The sequence below is a fragment of the Ursus arctos genome, unplaced genomic scaffold (assembly GCF_023065955.2).
Source record: "Ursus arctos isolate Adak ecotype North America unplaced genomic scaffold, UrsArc2.0 scaffold_18, whole genome shotgun sequence".
NCBI lineage: Eukaryota > Metazoa > Chordata > Mammalia > Carnivora > Ursidae > Ursus > Ursus arctos.
Window position 1 is genome coordinate 24,094,367 of NW_026622852.1, and position 19,796 is coordinate 24,114,162.

A 19,796-nucleotide genomic window follows, 5' to 3' on the forward strand; every position below is an offset into this window, starting at 1 on the left:
AATAGGGCAGTGAAAAAAGGACAAGGGGCGTACAGAGAAGGGCACAAATTTCCGGGATCACATCCTGTTTAGCAAGTAGTTCCTTAGGCCTAGACGTTGGTACAGCTGTCTTTTGACGTGTGTGGAGAAGTAAAAGCATGTGCAGGCAGCATGGGCAAGGAAGGAGTCACAGCTGACTCCAAGAAGCGGGGAATTGCCTTTTCCGTGTGTGTGTGTGTGTGTGTGTGTGTGTGTGTGTGTGTGTGTGTTGTAGGCTTGCAAGAGCTTTTGGCCTTTAGAGAGAGGTGGACAGACAAATGGGAGACCTCATAATCTGTACTGTCCTACGGTGCCTTAGGAAGTGTATTAAAAGCCTTTTTTGGTGGCAAGTGGCAGAAGTTCAATGCAAGTGGGCCTAGAGGGAGTGGGAAGCTTTTAAGATGCATTTGGGGACCACCAGAATGAAGGATTCCAGTAATGCCAGACTCTTTCCATCTCTAAAGTCTCCTTCTCTCCACATGTCTGTCAGCCTCATTCTCACAACCTGGCTTCCCCCGGAGGCTGGAAACATGGCTGCCAGAAGCCTGGGTCTCACATCTGACAGCTCCTCAACCAGAGAATCACTAAAAGCTTCCTTTCTCATGTCCCAGTTTCAGACATCCCAGGAAAGGACTCTGATTGGCTTCTGTCAGGACCCTATCCCTGGCCTAAGACCTAATGAAGCAGCTAAGGAAGTAGGGTTATCTAAAAAGGAAAAAGCTTCCACTAACACCTCATAGTTGAAGTGGAAAAGGAGTATTTCACAGACATGGAGCTAATAATAATAATCCTGGGGTGCCTGGGTGGTTCAGTTGGTAAAACATGTGACTTTTGATCTTGGGGTTGTGAGTTCGAGCCCCGCATTGGGTGTAGAGATTACTTAAAAAAAAAAAAATCTTGTCTGAGTCTGCATAAGTTAGCTCTTCTACACAACAGCCCCAATAGGTGTCACTGTTGTGGTCGTTATTACCCTTGAGAATTATTACCTCAGGAAACAAAGGCACAGAGAGGGTAAGTAATTGTCATAGATCACACAGCTAGTAAATAGAGATGGAGCTGGGATTTAAATCCATTTAATCTAGCTCCAGACCCTATATCTTCCTATTATGTTATATTGCCTATTCACAACAGAAGGAAAGAAAGCAAGGTGTTAGGCTGTGAGGAAGGAACCTTGACAATTTCTCCTGGGAAAATTCAAGGCCCAAGCTGAGGAGCCTGTAAGGAGTGATTGGTCCAATGTCATGGGAATCTAGAATAAGAAAGACCACCACCCATCTTAATCTCACTGGGGATATCTGAAAAGGAATATTTCATTTTGACTTTTTTTTTTAAGATTTTATTATTTTTTAAGTAATCTCTACACCCAGTGTGGGGCTTGAACTCCCAACCTCCAGATCAAGAGCCACACATACCACTGACTGAGCCAGCCAGGCACCCCTCATTTTGACTTCTTTTTTCTTCCATCTTTATTTACTTAAAGTAGAATTAGATAAAGCCAAGAAAAGCAAATGTGAGAACAATAAGGGCGCATTTTCACCTATTAAAAATTTAAGCCGTAGTATAATAGCCATGCTGGCAATGTGGAGAGATGGTTTGCTTCTAAATGACTGGTAACAGGATAAAGTGGTCCAACCAGTGAAAAACAATTTATTTGGCACCCAACTAGTGCTGTGTGCAAGAGATACATCTAAAATAGTGTTCGTCGGAAATACTGAAAATAGAAGAGTAGGAAAAAATAGAAAAGAAGAACAATGCCATACATGCAAATACAAGCAACAAGAAAACAAAGGTTTTGGTGTTAATATTAGACACAGTTGAATTCACAGAAAATCAGAGAATAAGATACAGGAGAAAATATTATAATGTTAAAGGCAGAGAATAGCAATGAAGATCTGTCATAAACATTTACGCACAAAATAATCTAACATCAGAATTCATAAAACAAAAACAAGAGGAAATACATGGAGAAATGGACATAAATGGAGAAAATTTTAATTCACCTCTCCTAGCCCATGACTGATCAATAAACCATACAGAAAATAAAGATACAGAAGACTTGATTTGTTAAATTAGTAACGTAGATTGAATTAAAGAGATCAAACTCCATACCTTGAAAATCTAGAATTTGCACTTTGTTAAGTATCCATGGATCATTAACAAATGACCATAAAAGGCCATAAAAAACAAACAAACAAAAACAGCTCAATACATTTCAAAAAGTAGAATGAATACAGATAACAGTCTCTTTTTACAATGCACTAAAACTAGGAAGTAACAGCAAAAACAGAAACTGTAAAGGAATAGAAAAGTTGAAAATTAAACAAAAAACCCGTATCTGGATGGACTATTATTCCATGTTAAGAAGGAAGGAAATTCTGACACATGCTACAAAGAATATTACACTAAGTGAAATAAGCCAGTCACAAAAAGATAAATACTGTATGATCCGCTTATATGAAGTGTCTAGAGTAGTCAAATTAATAGAAATGAAAAGTGGAATCATCATTTCCAGGGGAAGCAGGAGGAGTGGGGAATGGGGAGTTGTTTAATGGGTATACAATTTCAGTTTTGCAAGATGAAAAAGTTTATTTTGTATATTGCACAACAATGCGAGTATACTAAACGTTACTGAACTAAACGCTTGAAAATGGTTGAGGAGATAAATTTTGTGGGATATGTATTTTAGGAAGTTCTCTTAAATAATTCTCAGAGTGTAAACTATCTTTTGAAAAAAAAAGTGATCATTCCCAAGGAAACAGTGCCAAAGACATAATCTGCAGGTGAGAATTCAGAGGGATAAATTATTTAGCCAGCTTGTGTGCCAAGCCCTGTATTAGGACCTAGAGAGACAAGAAAGGGTGGAGTTTATCTCTACTAGTTTATCTCTACCACAGAAGCAAAGGCCCAGAAAACAAAAGAAAATTCTGTTCAACCCCACCGGCTAGTTCCAAGTAAAAGGGAGAGGTGGAGGGAGTTCAGATGGCCAAAGATTAAGTTCTCTTCTCCGAAGCTGCGCGCTTCCTCACCTGGGCTTCGGATTGTGGCTTCCTCAGTAGGTAAATCATTTTACCTCTCTGAGAGCTTCTTTTCTCATCTACAAAATGGAACTGATAGTGCCACCTGGTTTTCATGAGGAACAAAGGAACAAAGGAGGTGCTATTCAGCACACAGGAAATGCTGGTTTGCTGCTGGGGCATGTATTTTATAGACGAGTAAGTGTCCTCCGACTCAACTACATTACTTGCTCTCTTCAAGGGTTTTGATATGCCTGGTTCTTCCCTTCCCAAAGTTCTTCCAAGATTCTAACTACACACTTCTACATCAAGTTATCAGCTCGGTGAGGAAAGAGACAAAGTTGACTCTCCCCGGTATCTTCAGGACCTAACACGTGGTAAAAAAAAAAAAGGGGGGGGGGGGACTCGGTAGCTTCAGGCACCTCATCAAAGTCACAGCTGTCCTGGGATGCCAACCACTGTGCCATGAACACCTGGGCCTCAACAAACATTGCAGATAAACACGTCTAAACACGGTCAGCAGCAAGTCCATATATATCCTTTGGAGGTTTTCCTTCTCTCCCTGCACCTGACAGATAGCATCCTTCATGCTTAGTAACTTAGTTTATTTGTGAACAAATTCATTCATCCACGACAGATATGTCAACAATGAACAAAAATTACGCTAGAGATCTGTGTAAAATGCAGTGGGAACTAGGAGGGGCAGCAAGCGTCAGCGGGCCTATCAGGGCAGACTTCACAGAGAAGTAGCATGAGCTGGACTTTGAGTGATCTGTAGGAGGACATGGAGGTTAAAGAAAGAATATACAAGGAAAGAGTAGAGCTTGGAGCCCTTGGAGTTTCTTGCAAGGCTGAGCAGCTGTTTCCCATGAGGCCATGCCCAGTGGCAGGAACACAGCAACTTTAAACTCTAGAGGGCTCTCTACACATCCTCTCACTGCCCCAGCCCTCCCGGCCTTACAGCATTGGTCAGAGCTTTCCCCTAGGGAGAACCAAGCTCTGCCAGAGTCCCATGGTTAGCAGTAACGGGACAGAGATTAGGATCTGACTGAGTTATAGTGCTAGCTTTTCTATTCTTAACTCCTAGGCTTTTATGGAGCTCTGGGGGCTGAGCTGCCTTTTAAAAGCCCACACATGGAAAGCATGGTGGGTACAACTGGCTCACCATTAGGAAAAAATTTAAGTTTAGAGTTCCAAGTCATGGCTGACATTAGAATAAATTCCAGATGGCTGAAAGATTTGAATGTAAAACATGAAATCACAAAAATAGTAAAAGAAGAAAATAGATGAATATTTATAATTTTGGAAGGGAGGGGGAGTACTGAAGACCATTCTAAGTTTAACACCAAAGGCAGATAATAAAAGAATGGCATGCATATATATATATTTTTTTTTTCATGCACAAAAAGACTGGCATGAAAGTAGAAATGTTAACAAAGAACTGCAATTTCAGAGTTAATGGGCATAAGGAAAAGAGGCCCTGGGCCATTCCATGGAGTGGTTAATTGGGAAAATGCATTTGGAGTATCTGATGCAGTTAATCCCTTCCTCCTCCTCACATTTGTACTAATCAAACAGCTGCAAGAAGGATTCTCCCCAGACCAAACCAGTAAGTATGGGCTCTTGGGCCATAGGCAAAGCCTTGCCCCAGACAACAACTAACGCCCAGGGGAAGGAAATTGCTCTACTCAAAAGACAAGACAGGTCCCCTTCTTCCTTTTATACACCCCCACCATCTCCAACCAACCAGCACATTCCACTCCTCCACGAAGTTACTACATGCAGGCTCAGTAAACAGGACAGACAAGAACAAGAATGCACAATTTCAAAATGAACAAATGTCTAGAATTACTAAACATTTGAGAAAAGTCAAAACAATGAAACAGGGCCATCAAAAACTATCATCAGAAAAACTAACATCCAAGAAACAGAGTTAATAACTACCGAAGAACAAGACTTCAGATTAAGCATAAATAATGTCTTTACAAGAAACGGGAAAGGATATTTCATGTATTAAAAAGAATCGACTGGTGATTTTGGAACTTTAAGAATTTGTTTTTCCAAATAAAAATTCAATGGGCTGAATCACAAAATAGATTTCAATGAAGAGTCAACAACAGAGTTAAAAGGTCAAGTGGAGAAATTCCCCTAAAATGCAATTCAAAGAAACAGAGGTAGGAGGCATAAAAGATAAATTAGAGGCAATGGCAGGTTTGGCCCATTGACTAGAGTTGGCCAACCTCTGTTCTATGGCTCTCACTTCCCTCATTTGTAAAATGAGGGCAATAATTGTGCCAACTTCAGAGGGTTATTGCGGGAATTAAATGGGGCAATGTGTCGAGTACTTTGCCCATTGCCTTGTACATAATAAGCAGCCAATAAATGCTAGTTATTATTGATCGTAGTTGTTTGAGTAGGTGCTAAGAATGAAGAAGAAAGAGGTCACTGTGTATACAGCAGGCCCAAGTCTTAAAGGGACTTAAAGGACTTCATTTTATTATTTTTATTAGTCACTTAATAAAAATACCTCATGTTGGCATAGGGAAAAAAGAAGTTAGGAAGCATAGAAAATGGATCCAGAAGTCCTGTCGTCCTGTTTAATAGGCATCCCAGAATAAAAGAGCAGAGGGAATGGAGGGGAAAAAATAAAGAAGTCATGGCCTATTTCCTAGGGGTGAAGAAAGTCATAAGCTTTCACACTGAAATGGCCCACTGAGTACCAAGAAGAATAACTGCCCCCCCAAAAAAAGACCTATACCTAGATTAATTATGATGAAATGTCAGAACACCGGGTATAAAGGAAATGCCAGGCAATTCTGTTCCATTCTCTTGCATTTGCGAGTGCATTTTTCCAGGAAGAGGATCTGAAACACGTATCCAGTTCTTAAAAGAACAACCAAAAAGGAAGTCTAAGAATTGCTGTCTTCTATGAAGGGACTCCTGCAGACAAGGAGGCTGGTTAGAAGGGGCTCAACTCTTACTTGAGGTTGTTCTGCCTCTGGTGCCTTTCCCTCTGCTCCTGTGAAAATCTTGCTGGGGAAATGGGAGGAAGGAGAGCTTTGCAGCACCGGTCACAGAGATGTGGGCCTGATCGGTATGCAAGCCCAGGTCAGGAGGGATGGAGACTTGGATCCATTCTTTCCAACTGTGTGATCCAGGCTGGTCACCTGTACTTCCTGAGCCTCTGTTTCCTGGTCAGTGAAATGGGAACACACTTGTTCTGCTTCTCAGGGTAGTTCTGAAGCCAAGATTTTTACCAAGACTCTGAGAAAGCAAGTTCTACACTAAGAGCCATTGATGCAAATGCCTTTAAGGGCTACTTGTGAAGTGACCAGGGTATGTCATTAGGGAATGGTGCAGACCATGACCTAACAAATGCGTGTGGAAGCCAAATTTGGCCCTGGGTCACCAACTTGTGACCCTGCTTTAAACAAAAATGAGGGTAATTACAGCAAAGCAGCTCTGAAAATTGATGGAAAATAAAATTTTTCTCTATCCTGTTGTGGGTTGAATTGTGTCTCCCCATCCCCCCAGATAAGTTGAAGTCCTAACCCCAAAAATCTCAGAATGTGACCTTTTTAGGAAATAAGGTCGTTGCAGATGTAATTAGTTAACATGAGGTCATAATGGGGTAAGACTCACTCCTTATAAAGAAGACAGACTTGTGAAGACACAAAGACACAGGGAGAATGGCCTGTGAAGACAGACAGAGATTAGTGATGCATCTATAAGCCAAGGAATGGCAGGATTGCTAGCTCTCATGGGAAACTAGCAGAGGGCATGGAACAGATTCTCTCTGAGTCCTCAGAAGGAAACAACCCTGCTGACGTCTTGATCTCAAACTTCTAGCCTCCAGAACGGTGAGAGACTAAATTCTTGTTTTTTTAAGCCACCCAGTTTGTGACGCACTGTTATGGCAACCCTGGGAGAAACTAATACGCTTCCCTGAAGGCAACTTTATTCTATATCAGGTATGAATTTCTGCTTCTCAGCATGAGTCAGTGGAACTCCCAGCTTAAGCCTTAGCAGGGCCAGGACTAGGGTGAGGTGCCGAGGGTCCAAAATTTCTGGAGGCCGTTCCTCTTAGGTTTCTACAAATGCTGATCTTCAGAGAGAATGCCTCCTTAAGAGCCAGAAGCCCATCTGTGGCCATGCTGGAGTGTGTGGCAGGAGTCCTGCTTAAAGGCGTTATCTAGTATCTTCGAGTGGTCCTTTGGAGCTGATTATAAAATGTCATTTCCAGCCACTTTAGCCTAGGGCAGAGCAAACATGTATTTCTCACAATCTCAGAATACTTCCTCTTTACTTAAGGTAGAGGCTGAAGGGTAGCAGAATATGCCACCCCAAAATATGACTGCAGGAGTTCAGGACATGCCACCCCAACTTATGTTCCTTTGGTATGTTGATTATTTTAAGCTCTAGGCACTTGAAAAACAGCAAATTTAGGGAGCAGCTTTTTCTGAATTCCCCTTATCTGCCTAAATCCTCCAAAAGGAACTCAGTTGTCATAAATCCCCTCCCAGGGAGTTTCATCAACCAGGGAAGATTGACTCTCATCACAGGGGAGCAGCCTGGGAATCCACACCGCTAGACAAACTTTGTCGTACACTATTACATCTCCCGTCCTTCTAGGGGCCAATTCAACTTTCCCCAAAATCTTTTATCCTCTGAACCCTGCATCTTCCCTTCCCATTTCCCTATTAAAATGGTATTTAATCCTAAATTCTTTTTTTTTTTTTAGATTTTATTTATTTATTTGAGAGAGTGAGCAAGAGAGAGAGAGAGAATGCACAGGAGCCAAGAGAGGGGCAGAGAAGCAGTCTCCCCACTGAGCAGGGAGCCTGACATGGGACTTGATCCCAGGACCCCTGGAGCATGACCTGAGTGGAAGGCAGATACTTAACCGACTGAGGCACCCAGGCACCCTTAATCCTGAATTCTAAGCCATCTTGGGGAATCATTAATTTTTCCAGGGGTATCTCCCCTGTATATATGAGGTATATATATTAATAAACTTCAGTTTGCTTTCCTCTTATTAATCTGTGCTTTATTACAGGAGTCTCAGCCAACTCAGAAGGACAGAGAGAAAATTATGAGGATGGGATCGCTGAAACCCTACCCAGATGGAATCCTGGGAAAACTGTCAGAAGGGTGAGAGTTCTTATTAAAATCAGCTCTCCTGGATCTCTGTCTGTAGTGCCCAATTGAGAGAGGAGGGTAAAATATCATGTTGTCCTTTCATCTTCAAATTCAGATTCGTAGGAGAAAAACATTTGTAAGAATGAATTCTTTGAACTGTGACTCTTATGAATTTGGTTTTTGGGATACCCTTGGGTTATTTATCCTTTCCCTCCCAGGGACAACTATTGCTTTCCTGTTTGTCTCGTTTCATGTCCTGAGAACTTGGCTGGGCATGCAGGTTGTTGGTTCTCATGGGAGCAAGTGAGTAGTTCTGGATCTTAGCCGGGTTGCATCTTTTGCACCCTCTTTAGGGATCACACCTGTATCCATGTGAAGTCACAAAAGGCTTATTAGTTTTGGTGGTTGTTGTTTTATTTTTTAAATTATTTATTATGTTAGTAGTTTTGGTTTTGAACCGCTTGAAAAGTATACCTTTGGTTTAAAAGAAAAAGGAAAAAAAATCTTTTTTAAAGATTTATTCATTTATTTTAGGGAGAAACGGGGAGGGGCAGAGGGAGAGGAAGAAAGAGAATCCCAAGTAGACTCCCTCCTGAGCAGGGAGCCCAAGAACACCAAGCAGGATCCCATGACCCTGAGATCACGACTCTAGCTAAAATCAAGAGTCCAACGCTCAAACGACTGAGCTACCCAGGCACCCCAGGAAAAAAATAATTTAAGAAAGAAGTTTAATACTGCCAGAAATAGTTAACTATTTGTTCTAGCCGACAGTAAGATATTGAAAGGATTTTTAAAAAGATTTTATTTATTTATCTGACGAAGAGAAAGAGAGACAGAGCACAAGCAGGGGGAGGGACAGAGGGAAAGGGAGAAGCAGGCTCCCCACTGAGCAGGGAACCCGATGCCGGGCTCAATCCCAGGACCCCAAGATCACGACCTGAGCTGAAGGCAGCCACTTAACCAACTGAGCCACCCAGGCGCCCCTGAAAGGACTTCTTAAAGACCTGTATGGTCGGAAAATTGGCCTAATTAGAAGCCGATACTCAGAGCCTGATAGAAGCTGTTTTTCCTTGATCCTGTTCCTCCTGTGGGGAATTCTCAGTCAACCGAAACCCTCTTCTCAAACGCCTACTGTCTACATGCTCCACCAACTCTTATCTACTTCCTTCATGTTGGCATGATTTTGCTGAGGATAAATTTGGAACTCCATTGGTTTCTTTGGAAAACTTAAGATTTCCCCAAATTGGCTCCTTTAAGACCTCTTCCTTCCCATTTCTTCTGTTCCTTCTTCCTTTTGCCACTTTCAATCTTCCATTCAGTTTCCTTGAATTTTTTGACAGGTTCCCCTGCAAACTCCAATCTCCTCTGTCCACCCTGCCCACTTCTCCCTTCCCACTTGAGCTTTCAGCTCCCTAGGGTCACTTGAACTTTAGACCCCTAGTCTCCATCGGGGGCTGTTGAGGGACCCAGAGACCAACAGAGGCTGAAAAGGAAAAAGGAGCTTTTGGAAACTGGGTAAGTGAAAATCTTAAAAGTCCTCTCCACAAATATAAGTAAAAAATTTTAGCCATCTGAGTAGGCAACCTTAACATACTCATCTGCCAGGAACACAATTTGGATCCAACTGTTCTTTTATAAACTAGCAAGTTTTGTATTAATGTACCCAACATATGGCTAAAATTTTAATAAAACCTATAAGATTTCTATGTTTGTCTGTATGTTTGTATATGTCTATATACATATGTTAATATATGTGGTATTTTTCTACCTCTGGGTGATATTGTCAAAATTAATTGTGAAAGAGCTCTATTTAATTGGCTTAAAGAAAAGGAAGTGCTTATGTAAATTAAACATTCTCTCAGAGCAATATAAAAACTAACCCAAATGTTTTTCAATTTCATGTGACTTGAGTAGTTGTTTTTTTTTTAATATTTTATTTATTTGTCAGAGAGAGAGAGAGCACAAGCAGGGGGAGCGGTAGGCAGAGGGAGAAGTAGGCTCCCTGCTGAACAAGGAGCCCAATGCAGGACTTGATCCCAGGACCCCGGGATCATGACCTGAATTGAAGGCAGACACTTAACCGACTGAGCCACCCCAGGCACCCCTTGAGTAGTCTTTGATAAACAAAGCCAACATATAAATAAAATAGAATAACTGGTTGTTCCAGAATGAAAAAGAGAAGGATAAAAAAAAAAGAAAGAAAAAGAGAAGAATAAAGGACAAAAACTAGATAGATATAGAAAGTTGGAGAGAGAGAGTAAGAGAATGAGACAGAGAGAAGCTCATCTCATGTGGTCAAACTGGCTGAAATGGAATGAATTTGTTAAAAGGGTTTTAGAAATAATCTTTAGTATCAAGAGTGTGCCTAAACATAACTAAAATTTAATTTTCTTTCATCTGTTAAAAGGAAAAAGTTCTCTTGGTTTATTGGTGTACTCTTCCTAAAAAATTGAGATATAATTGACATATAACACGAAGTTAGTTTCAGATGTGCAACATAGTGATTATGTGTCTAATATAATATATATAATTATAATATAATTATTATAATATATATTATATATAATACATATAGTATAATATATATTAATATATCATATATTAATATGTCTATATTGAGAAATAATCACCACAATGAGTCTGGTTAACATCCATAAGTACACAGTTACATTTTTTTCCCCTTGTAATAAGAATTTTTAAGATTTATTTCACTCACCTTTCACCCCCACCCCCGACAACACTAAACTCTGTTCTCTATATGTATGAGCTTGGGTGGGGTTGTTTTTCATTTTTTAGATTGCACATGTAAGTGAAATGATATGGCATTTGTCTTGCTCTGTCTGACTTGTTTAATGCCCTCAAAGTCCGTCCATGTTGTTGTAAATAGCAAGAACTCTAATAAGATTCTATGGCCAAATAATATTCTATTGGAAAAATAATATATATATATACATATATATGTATATGTATGTATATATATATGTATGTATATATATATATACACACACACACATACATATACACCACGTTTTCTTTATCCGTTTATCCAACAGCGGACACTTAGGTTGCTTTCATGTCTTGGCTACTGTAAATAATATTGCAGTGAACGTGGAGGTGCATATATCTTTTTGCATTCGTGTTTCTGTTTCCTTTGGATAAATACCCAGAAGTGGAATTGCTAAATCATACTGTAGTTCTATTTTTAATTTTTTGAGGAACCTCCATACTCTTCCATAGTGGCTGCAAAAATGTACATTCCCACCAGCAGTGCACGAGGGCTCCCTTTTCTCACATCCTCCCCGACACTTGTTTCTTCACTTTTTGGTAATAGCTATTCTAACAGGTATGAGGTAATATCTCATTGTACTTTGTTTTTCTTTTTTTAAGATTTTATTATTATTTATTTACTTGACACAGAGAGAGAGAGAAAGAGCACAAGCATGGGGAGCAGCAGGCAGAGGGAGAGGGAGAAGCAGACTCCCCACTGAGCAAGGAGCCCACTGTGGGGTTCAATCCCAGGACCCTGGGATCATAACCTGAGATGAAGGCAGATGCTCAACCCACTGAGCCAACCCAAGCGTCCCTCGTTGTGGTTTTGATTTAAACTTCCCTGATTAGTGGTGTTGAGCACCTTTTCCTGTACCTGTTGGCCATCTGTATTTCTTCTTTGGAAAAATGTTATTTAGATTCTGTGCCTATTTTTTATCAGATTGTTTGGGTATTTTTGGTGCTGAGTTATATGAGTTCTTTGTATATTTTGGGTATTTACCCCTTATCAGACATATAATATGCAAATATTTTCTCTCATTCAGTAGGTTGCCTTTTAATTGTGTTGATGGTTTCCTTTGCTGTGCAGGGGCTTTTGAGTTTAATCCCATTTGTTTATTCATGCTTTTGTTGCCTTTGCTTTTAGGGTCAAATCTTAAAAAAAAAAAAAAAAAAAAATCACCAAGACCCGTGTCAGGGAACTTACTGCCTATGTTTTCTTCTAGGAGTTTTATGGTTTCAGGTCTTACATTCAAGTCTTTAATCCATTTTTATTTCATTTTTGTACATGGTGTAAGATAGTGGTCCTGTTTTATTGGCCTGCACTTGATAAGAGATTGTGAAAGGTTTTTCTTTACCTTTTAAATAATCTGTCTAGAAAACAAAGGTTCTGTGTTTAATCAAAATAATTTCCCATGCTTGAGCAAGGAACCTGCTTGTCCCTCTCCCTATGCCCCTCCCCCAGTTGGTGCTCCCTCTCTCTCTCTCCCAAATGAATAAATAAAATCTTAAAAAAAAAAAAAAGGCAGCAAGTGATGACCCAGTGCAAGTGCTTTTCAAACTGTAATATGCACAGAGAAAAACTTAGGTATCTTCTCCAAATGCAGATTCAGACTCAGAGGATCTGGGGTAGGCCTGAGAGTCTATGTCTAACAAGCTCTTAGGTGAGGCTTCTCGCCCTGGACCTTTGAATAATAGGGACCTAGGAGATCTTTGCAGGTACTGGGGAGAGAAATGAGGGAAGAGGAGAAAGGTAAGCTGAGACCAGAGAGAAGAGGATTTCTGAAAATGGGAAACAAGTTATGTAGAGGCTCCATCTTCAAGCAGGTTAGTAACAATTAAAAAAAGCCAGGAACTGTGCATGCATTATTTCATTTAATTCCTACAACTTTATATAAGGGGAATTTTAATCCTTATTTTACAGTTGAGAAAATCAGTGGAAGCTCAGAAAAGTTAAGGGAAAGTCACACAACACGTAAGTGGCAGGGATTGGATTGGGACTCAGGCTTTTCAGAGGCCAGAGCCCATATTTCTTTCTAAGCATCTTACTAAAATTCTGGGGAAGCAAATTCCTTTTGCTGAGTTCTTCCTTCTCACCCAGGAAATACTGGTCAGGGGAGGAGGAGGAGGAGGCCCTAAGGAACCAGCCCCACCTGTTCGGCTCAGCTCTTATTGATGGTCAAGGCTTTCAGTGGCTGCTAAGCTTTGTTTTCAAACACTGGGGCCCCAGGGGGTGGGAAGCGGGAGGGGTACAGGTGGGATGTTTACAAGTTTTGTTGGACAATTTCCACTTTGTAAGCCTAGTCTCCTCCCTGAAAGTCGCCACGGTCCAGAGCAGCAGGAACATGTCTTGGGAAGTGGGAGCTACAGAGGTGAGAGCAAATGCTGTTCTGGCTCTGACCCAGGACCCTTGCTTTCTCCCCGGATGCCAGAGGCCTTTGAGGGACTACTAAAACACAACAGTTTGGCTCAGCAATTGGCTAACTGGCAAGTGCAAGGCCCCAGTGAGGACCCTCATTTCCTCCCAAGATAGGAGATAAGTGAGCACTTTGTGTCTCCACAAAAGGTAGGCCCCTTGGAGCAGAGCCTCTTTGATAGGCCCCCTCTGCTGGTGTTGTTGCCTGGGGCTCTAGTGTAAATCTGAGCCATTTCTGTCTCCAGTTTCCCGCATGTGATTAGACTTTGTCTAATTTCACCACCATGGGAAGCTGGGGAAGGTGCTTGCACAGTAAATCTTTGATTGGGAAGGTGTCTCTATCATTTGAAAGGATGTTGTAAAGGAGAGAGAGGACTAAGTGACCTGTGTACTCAGGGAATGATGCGGACGAACAGCTCAGGCTGCAGGAATGGGAAAAGCCTGGGATCCCAGAGGAGGCACTGGGGGAGGTACTGGGGGAGAAAATCATGGAGGCACATCAGGAATGCCAGTCTGGTTGCAGAAAAACATGAAAGAACTTCCCGGGAAGAAGAGAAACCAGGACACATGATGTAGTTGCCTTTCCTCTCCAGAGGACAAGCTGTGTTCGTTTTAACATTAGCTCCACGGGTATGCCAAGGCTATTGGACGCACTGGTTTCAGGTCTGGGATCCAGCTACAGCAGCAACACCAGAGGTGGGAAGAGAGGGGCCAGAGGGGACAGCCTTCTCATTGAAGAATGCCCAGAGGCATCCTAGTGTGGAGTGTCTGAAGAGGAAGGACTTAATAGCATCTACTCTGGCTGAGCACAAATCATCTTCTAGCTTCAATCCCTCAGGAACGTCTTCTATTCCCAGGATCCCACTTTCCCCTCCTTTCTGAGACAGTACCAACATTTCCAAGGCAGTGAAAAAAAAAATAGGCTACCAGATGGGCCGCAACATGGAATGGTATTGGATATCCCAAATCACCCTCACTCTGGCTGGTCTGGTCCCAAAGCAGAGGAAAACCAGGAAAACCCTCTCTGGAGCCCATGGCCTCCACCATCTCCCAGCCACCACCATCTTCGGGGCCAGGCTACTCCAAATGGTTAACAATACTTGCTGGGGCGCCTGGGTGGCTCAGTCGTTAAGCGTCTGCCTTCGGCTCAGGGCGTGATCCCGGCATTCTGGGATCGAGCCCCACAACAGGCTCCTCTGCTAGGAGCCTGCTTCTTCCTCTCCCACTCCCTCTGCTTGTGTTCCCTCTCTCGCTGGCTGTCTCTCTCTCTCAAATAAATAAAATCTTAAACACACACACACACACACACACACACCAATACTTGCTGCCTCCACTTTCTTGATTATCATTCTCCCAGAACTCTGTAGTCTAGTTTCTGCCCCACTCTACCCTACCCCACTGAAACCGCTTCTACCAATGACATCAGCAGATAGGACCAGGGACCACTTCTTGGTTCTTACTTTTACTCTGAGCCATTTGACTTTTGATTATAATCCTTTCTTCTTGGAAATCTCAACTCTGGGGGTTCTTAACCAGGGCTCCATGAGTCCTTAGACTGTCTTCAGGAAAAAACAACATGCAGTCCTTGGAATCATTATACAAAGAGTTGTACAGATGTGCATCTTTTTAGGGGGATGGTCCAGGACGTTCATTGCATTCTCAAAGGAATCAGTGAATTGCCAATGTTAAGAACCAATGCCTTTCACATCTGTGCTGGCTAGGATTAGGTTCTTCCAGGAATGATCCAAAATAACAATGGTTGATTAGTCTTTCATATATACACAGGTAAGTTGCCAGAGCAGGGATGGTGGCTCTCACCTAGGAAGTTCTCAGGGACTCAGACTCTTTCTAGCTTGGCTCTGCCAACCCCAGGATATAGCCCGCAACTTCACAGTCCAAGATGATGTCATCTATGCTCCAAGCAGCATGGTAGGGTGAGGGACAAAGAAAGCGTGAAGGATATGCTCCTCCTGTCTCTCAAAGATTCCTGGGAGCTAGTTTGTGACATTTCTATTACATTATTGGCCCAAACTTAGTCACATGGTAATATCTGTCTGCAGAGAGGCTGGGAGATGTCCTTATTCTGGGCAGTCATGTGCCAAGCTGAAGATCCTATAACCATGGATGAAGGGTAGAATAGATATTGGAGGATAGCTATCAGCACCTGTCATACCTTCCAGGACACTTCCAAGGATGGATCCTGTTGACTGGTTCACCCTTTCCACTTCCTTCTAGAACATTACAGCTGGGAAGCTACACTTCCTAGACTTCCTTGCAGCTGGCATTCCACATGTGATTTAGGAACTGCCATTTAAATGAAATTACATGGGACTTAATCCTAGAACGAAGAGGAGAGTAGCAGCAGGTGAGGCATCAATTTTGCTGGTGTGGAGGGAGGCAGACTGATTTCATGATCACCAGCTTCCTAGTTCAGCAGCTTCCAGTAGCACTAGTGTTTTTGTGGCTTCTTTCTTAATCATGATGGCAGAGGCATGGTGATTCTGAACGTTTACAGGTATCTCTGGAAGCTCCATTTTAGTCTACTCCTCCACTCCTTGCAGCAAGGCTCTAAGCCAGAACTTCTCAAGCTTTAATGTTCATGTGAATGACCCGAGGATACAGGTAAAGGGTAGATATGGAGTCAGAGCTCAAGATTTTGCATTTCTAACAAGGTCCTGGGTAGTGTCTGATGGTTAGGATAGGTTTTTGAGTTGCTCAGTCCTAGGGTGTCCTCTGCTCGCCTGTACCTGTTCATAAATTCCTTTCTGCTTTACCTAGTGATGGTCTCTGGTTACCCAAATTCTGTTTCTGTTTCCTCCTTCTCTCTTAAGGGGTCTTCTTCCTGTGTTTGTCCCTTAATATTGGCATAACCCATGACTCTGGCTTAGGATCATTCTACAGACTTTCCCTGGATGATCTCCTCCATCCTCTGGCCTTCAAACACTACCTGTATGCCTCTCAAATCCCTACCTCCAATCCGTACTGTCTCCTTTGCTCCAGACTTGCAGTAGCCACAGCTGACCAGAACTGAGTTCTACAGATGAGCGGGGCAGGAAAGAAAGCTGCTGTGGTCAAATAAGTTTGAGAAATACTGTGTTAAATAAAATGAAATTTATGTCTTTGCTGAGTTATTTCCAGAACTGTTAATGTGCTAAAATGCATTGCAAATTTCCAAGAGGGGGCATGTAATACCCAATACTTCTTAAAATTATTTGACACCTGTATTGAATACAATCTGTTTTCTCAGTTTCTGTTACCGCTGCCTGAGTCCTGGAGCTCTAACCTTTTGCTTTTCTTGAACTGTAGCCAACAGTGTAGTTCTGTGGCCCACCAGCTGCTCCTCCCTGCATCTTACATTGTTTCCTGTCCCTCCCTGCCTCACTTCTTTTACATCATTCTTGAGGCTTAGGGTCTGCACCTTCATAAAAGGCATCACCATATAATGCTTGCCTCCGGCTCTGTTTCCCAGGGAATCTGAGCTAATACAGCCTTCCACCGTCTACCCCCTCCCCTTCTCCCTGGAATATTAATATCTCCTGGAAATCAGGTTCCTAGAACACTCTTTGGAAGTCCTGTTGGTCATCTTTCCCTATATATCTAGCATCTGAGACTCAGCATATCTAAGACCTAATCAATTCCTTTTTTTTTTTATCTGTCCCTTTTCTGGTCTTATCTGTTTTAGCAACTGGCACCGTATTTGCCCATCACCCAAGCTACCCATCACCCAAGCTACCCGGGTGTCATTCTTTGTTTTGTTTTGAAGATCTAATTGGCTTTATTAAGCAATCTCTTTCATCCGGTTTCATCCATCCTTCTCTTTCCTCTTTTCTTCTCATCTGACTAATTAACAATTATTCTTTTTTTTTTTTTATTTTAAAGATGTATTTATTTTAGAGGTGGGGAGGGGCAGGGGAGAGAAGAGAGTCTTTTTTTTTTTTTAAGATTTTATTTATTTGACAGAGTGTGCATATGAGCAAGGGGAGGGGCAGAGGGGGAGGAAGAAGCAGACTCCCCGCTGAGCAGAGCACGTCTCAGGGCTTGATCCCAGGACCCCAAGATCAGACCCCAAGATCGGACCCGAGATCATGACCTGAGCCAAAGTCAGACACTTAACTGACTGTGCCACCCAGATGCCCCAACAATTATTCATTCTTAAAGAGGTAGTGTAGGTACCATCTTCTTACCCCGTCTCCTTGGTCATCTGAGTGATGTACCACTCTGCCGAGCTCTCATAGTCCCCTAAACCTGTCTCTCTCTCTCTCTTTTTTTTTTTTTTTAAGATTTTATTTATTCATTTGACAGAGAGACAACCAGCCAGCGAGAGAGGGAACACAAGCAGGCGGAGTGGGAGAGGGAGAAGCAGGCTCCCAGCGGAGCAGGGAGCCCGATGCAGGGCTCGATCCTAGGACCCCAGGATCACACCCTGAGCCAAAGGCAGACGCTTAACGACTAAGCCATCCAGGCGCCCCTAAACCTGTCTCTCTTAATAGCATTTATCATACTTTATGGTAATTTCTTCCTTCCTTCCTCTGTCCTTCCTTTCTTTTTTTTTTTTAATGTGTTTTTAAATGTATCTATTTACCCCTGCTCCCACCTTTGGTGTCTCACTCAATTTTTAAATTCCTGGCACCCAGGATAGAGAACTAACTGATTAATTGATAGATAGGAATGAATGAGGTAAGTGGGAGAGATTGAATTAAAATTTGCAAATGTTCCAGGGAGGAGAAACAATTCCCCCTCTACTTTTCTGCATTCTTGGCTGAGACCCCTGCAATAATAGACAGGTTAGGTTTGCCTGGCTGGTTTAGTCTGTAGAGCATGCAACTCTTGATCTCAGGGTCATGAGTTTGAGCCCCATGTCTGGTGTAGAGCCTACTTTAAAAAAAGAGAGAAAAAACAGATTAACAAAAGAAAAACAAACAGAACTTTATTAACATGTATACCTCATATATACATGGGAGATACCCAGGGGGAAATGAGTAAGCTCCTGAGGTGGCTTAGGATTTGGGACTAAATGACATCTTAACTGGGACAAGGGAGGGAGGATGCAGACCTGGTAGGGGAGAGGACATGATTTTTACCAAAGATGAATGGGTCTTTAGAAGAACAGGTATGAGAGATATGATGTTTTGTGACAAAGTTGTCCTGAGTGTGCTGTTAACTTCTAGTCTTCTCTCTTATGACAAGAGTCAATCTTCCCTTGTTTATGAAATTCCTGGGGTGGGGATTTATGACAGTTGGGTTCCTTTTGGAGGCATCTGTCTTTAGACAGACAAGGGAAATTCAGAAAACACTCTCCCTGCATTTGCTGTTTTTCAAGTGTCAACAGCTCAAAACAATCATTACACCAAAGCACCATATTTTGGGGTAACGTGTCCTGAAGTCCTGTAATCGTATTTTGGCATAGCACATTCTGCTACCCTTCATTCCCCACCTTTAAAAATTCTTCAAGAAGTTTCACAGTCTAGGGTCGCCTGGGTGGTTCAGTCGGTTAAGTGTCTGCCTTTGGAGCGAGTCATGATCCCAGGGTCCTGGGATCGAGCCCCACATTGGGCTCCCTGCTCAGCGGGGAGTCTGCTTCTCCCTCTGTTCTCCCCCCCCATTTATGCACACTCTCTATCACAAAAATAAACAAATAAAATCTTTTTCAAAAATTGCTTTGCTGGAACTTTAATAAGGAATCTCAGAATTTTAAAAAATTCTTTTAAAAAAGCCTCTCAAGGCTTGGAAGTCACACCAGAACTTACTATCAGACTTCACATGAATTTCTATACATTTGGACAAATTCTTCTGTGTTTGAGGTCCCAAAAATATCCTGAGGGGACTGAGTCTGCCAGGACTCACCTGGTAAGATAGGAAACCCTTAAACCAAGGTGCCAGATGGGTTCCCAAAAGGGGGCTTAATAAACATTGGCCCTTTAAAGTCAACTTACTTCCTTAAAGCTATCTGGTTATATCTTAATCTGTGCTCATCACTCTCAAATATGACATTCCAGTCAAAGCCTTGGTAAAATAACCAATATTTCCAGTTGTGTCCCTGTCACAAGATTCTTACTGAACTTAGGCAAATAGGTATATTGCTGTGAAAATAAGAACACTCAAGAGTTTCTGAATTCTGGCAGGATCAGGTAGGGAGAAAAGATTAATGCTTCAATTCCTTTGCCATGAGTATACTTTGCCAACTTGCAGCCAGTCACGGATCACTTAAGAAAAAAGAGGAGAAGTCTTCTTAAATCTGGAAAACAAACCAGTGATAAAAATTATAATCATCTTCATCAGTTTATTCAGCCCCATGTAATTAATTCTTGTTTTGCTTGGTCCTGAGTTAGCAGTTTTATGAATTGTTTTATTTTTTCATTCAAGTTCTGGGAGTTCTAACCCTTAAAGTTACAAGAAACCTGCAATCTAGAGGAGTTGTCAGAGTCCCTTCCATGAATGATTTA

At 42.0% G+C, this 19,796-nt stretch overlaps 2 protein-coding genes across 11 annotated transcripts in view; one reads left to right on the plus strand and one right to left on the minus strand.

Moving 5' to 3' along the window:
* The window catches only part of SPINK4 (serine peptidase inhibitor Kazal type 4), a 67,016-nt gene that overhangs the window by 14,768 nt on the left and 32,452 nt on the right, over positions 1–19,796 (plus strand). For 6 of the 10 annotated variants that reach the window (XM_026506385.4, XM_026506383.4, XM_026506379.4 and 3 more), the window contains 2 exons: positions 6,922–7,003; positions 8,089–8,183. In XM_026506385.4, coding sequence (XP_026362170.1) covers positions 6,922–7,003; positions 8,089–8,183 — 177 coding nt within the window. Of the gene's footprint in view, positions 1–3,273; positions 3,410–6,921; positions 7,004–8,088; positions 8,184–19,796 lie in introns of those variants that run through there. The other 4 variants (XM_057313513.1, XM_048222967.2, XM_026506390.4 and 1 more) reach the window with 3 other exon arrangements.
* Positions 18,581–19,796, minus strand: part of BAG1 (BAG cochaperone 1) — a 48,130-nt gene continuing 46,914 nt past the window's right edge. Inside the window, exon 9 of the transcript XR_008959897.1 lies at positions 18,581–19,588. The gene's annotated coding sequence lies outside the window, so the exon portion shown is untranslated. The remainder of the gene's footprint in view (positions 19,589–19,796) is intronic.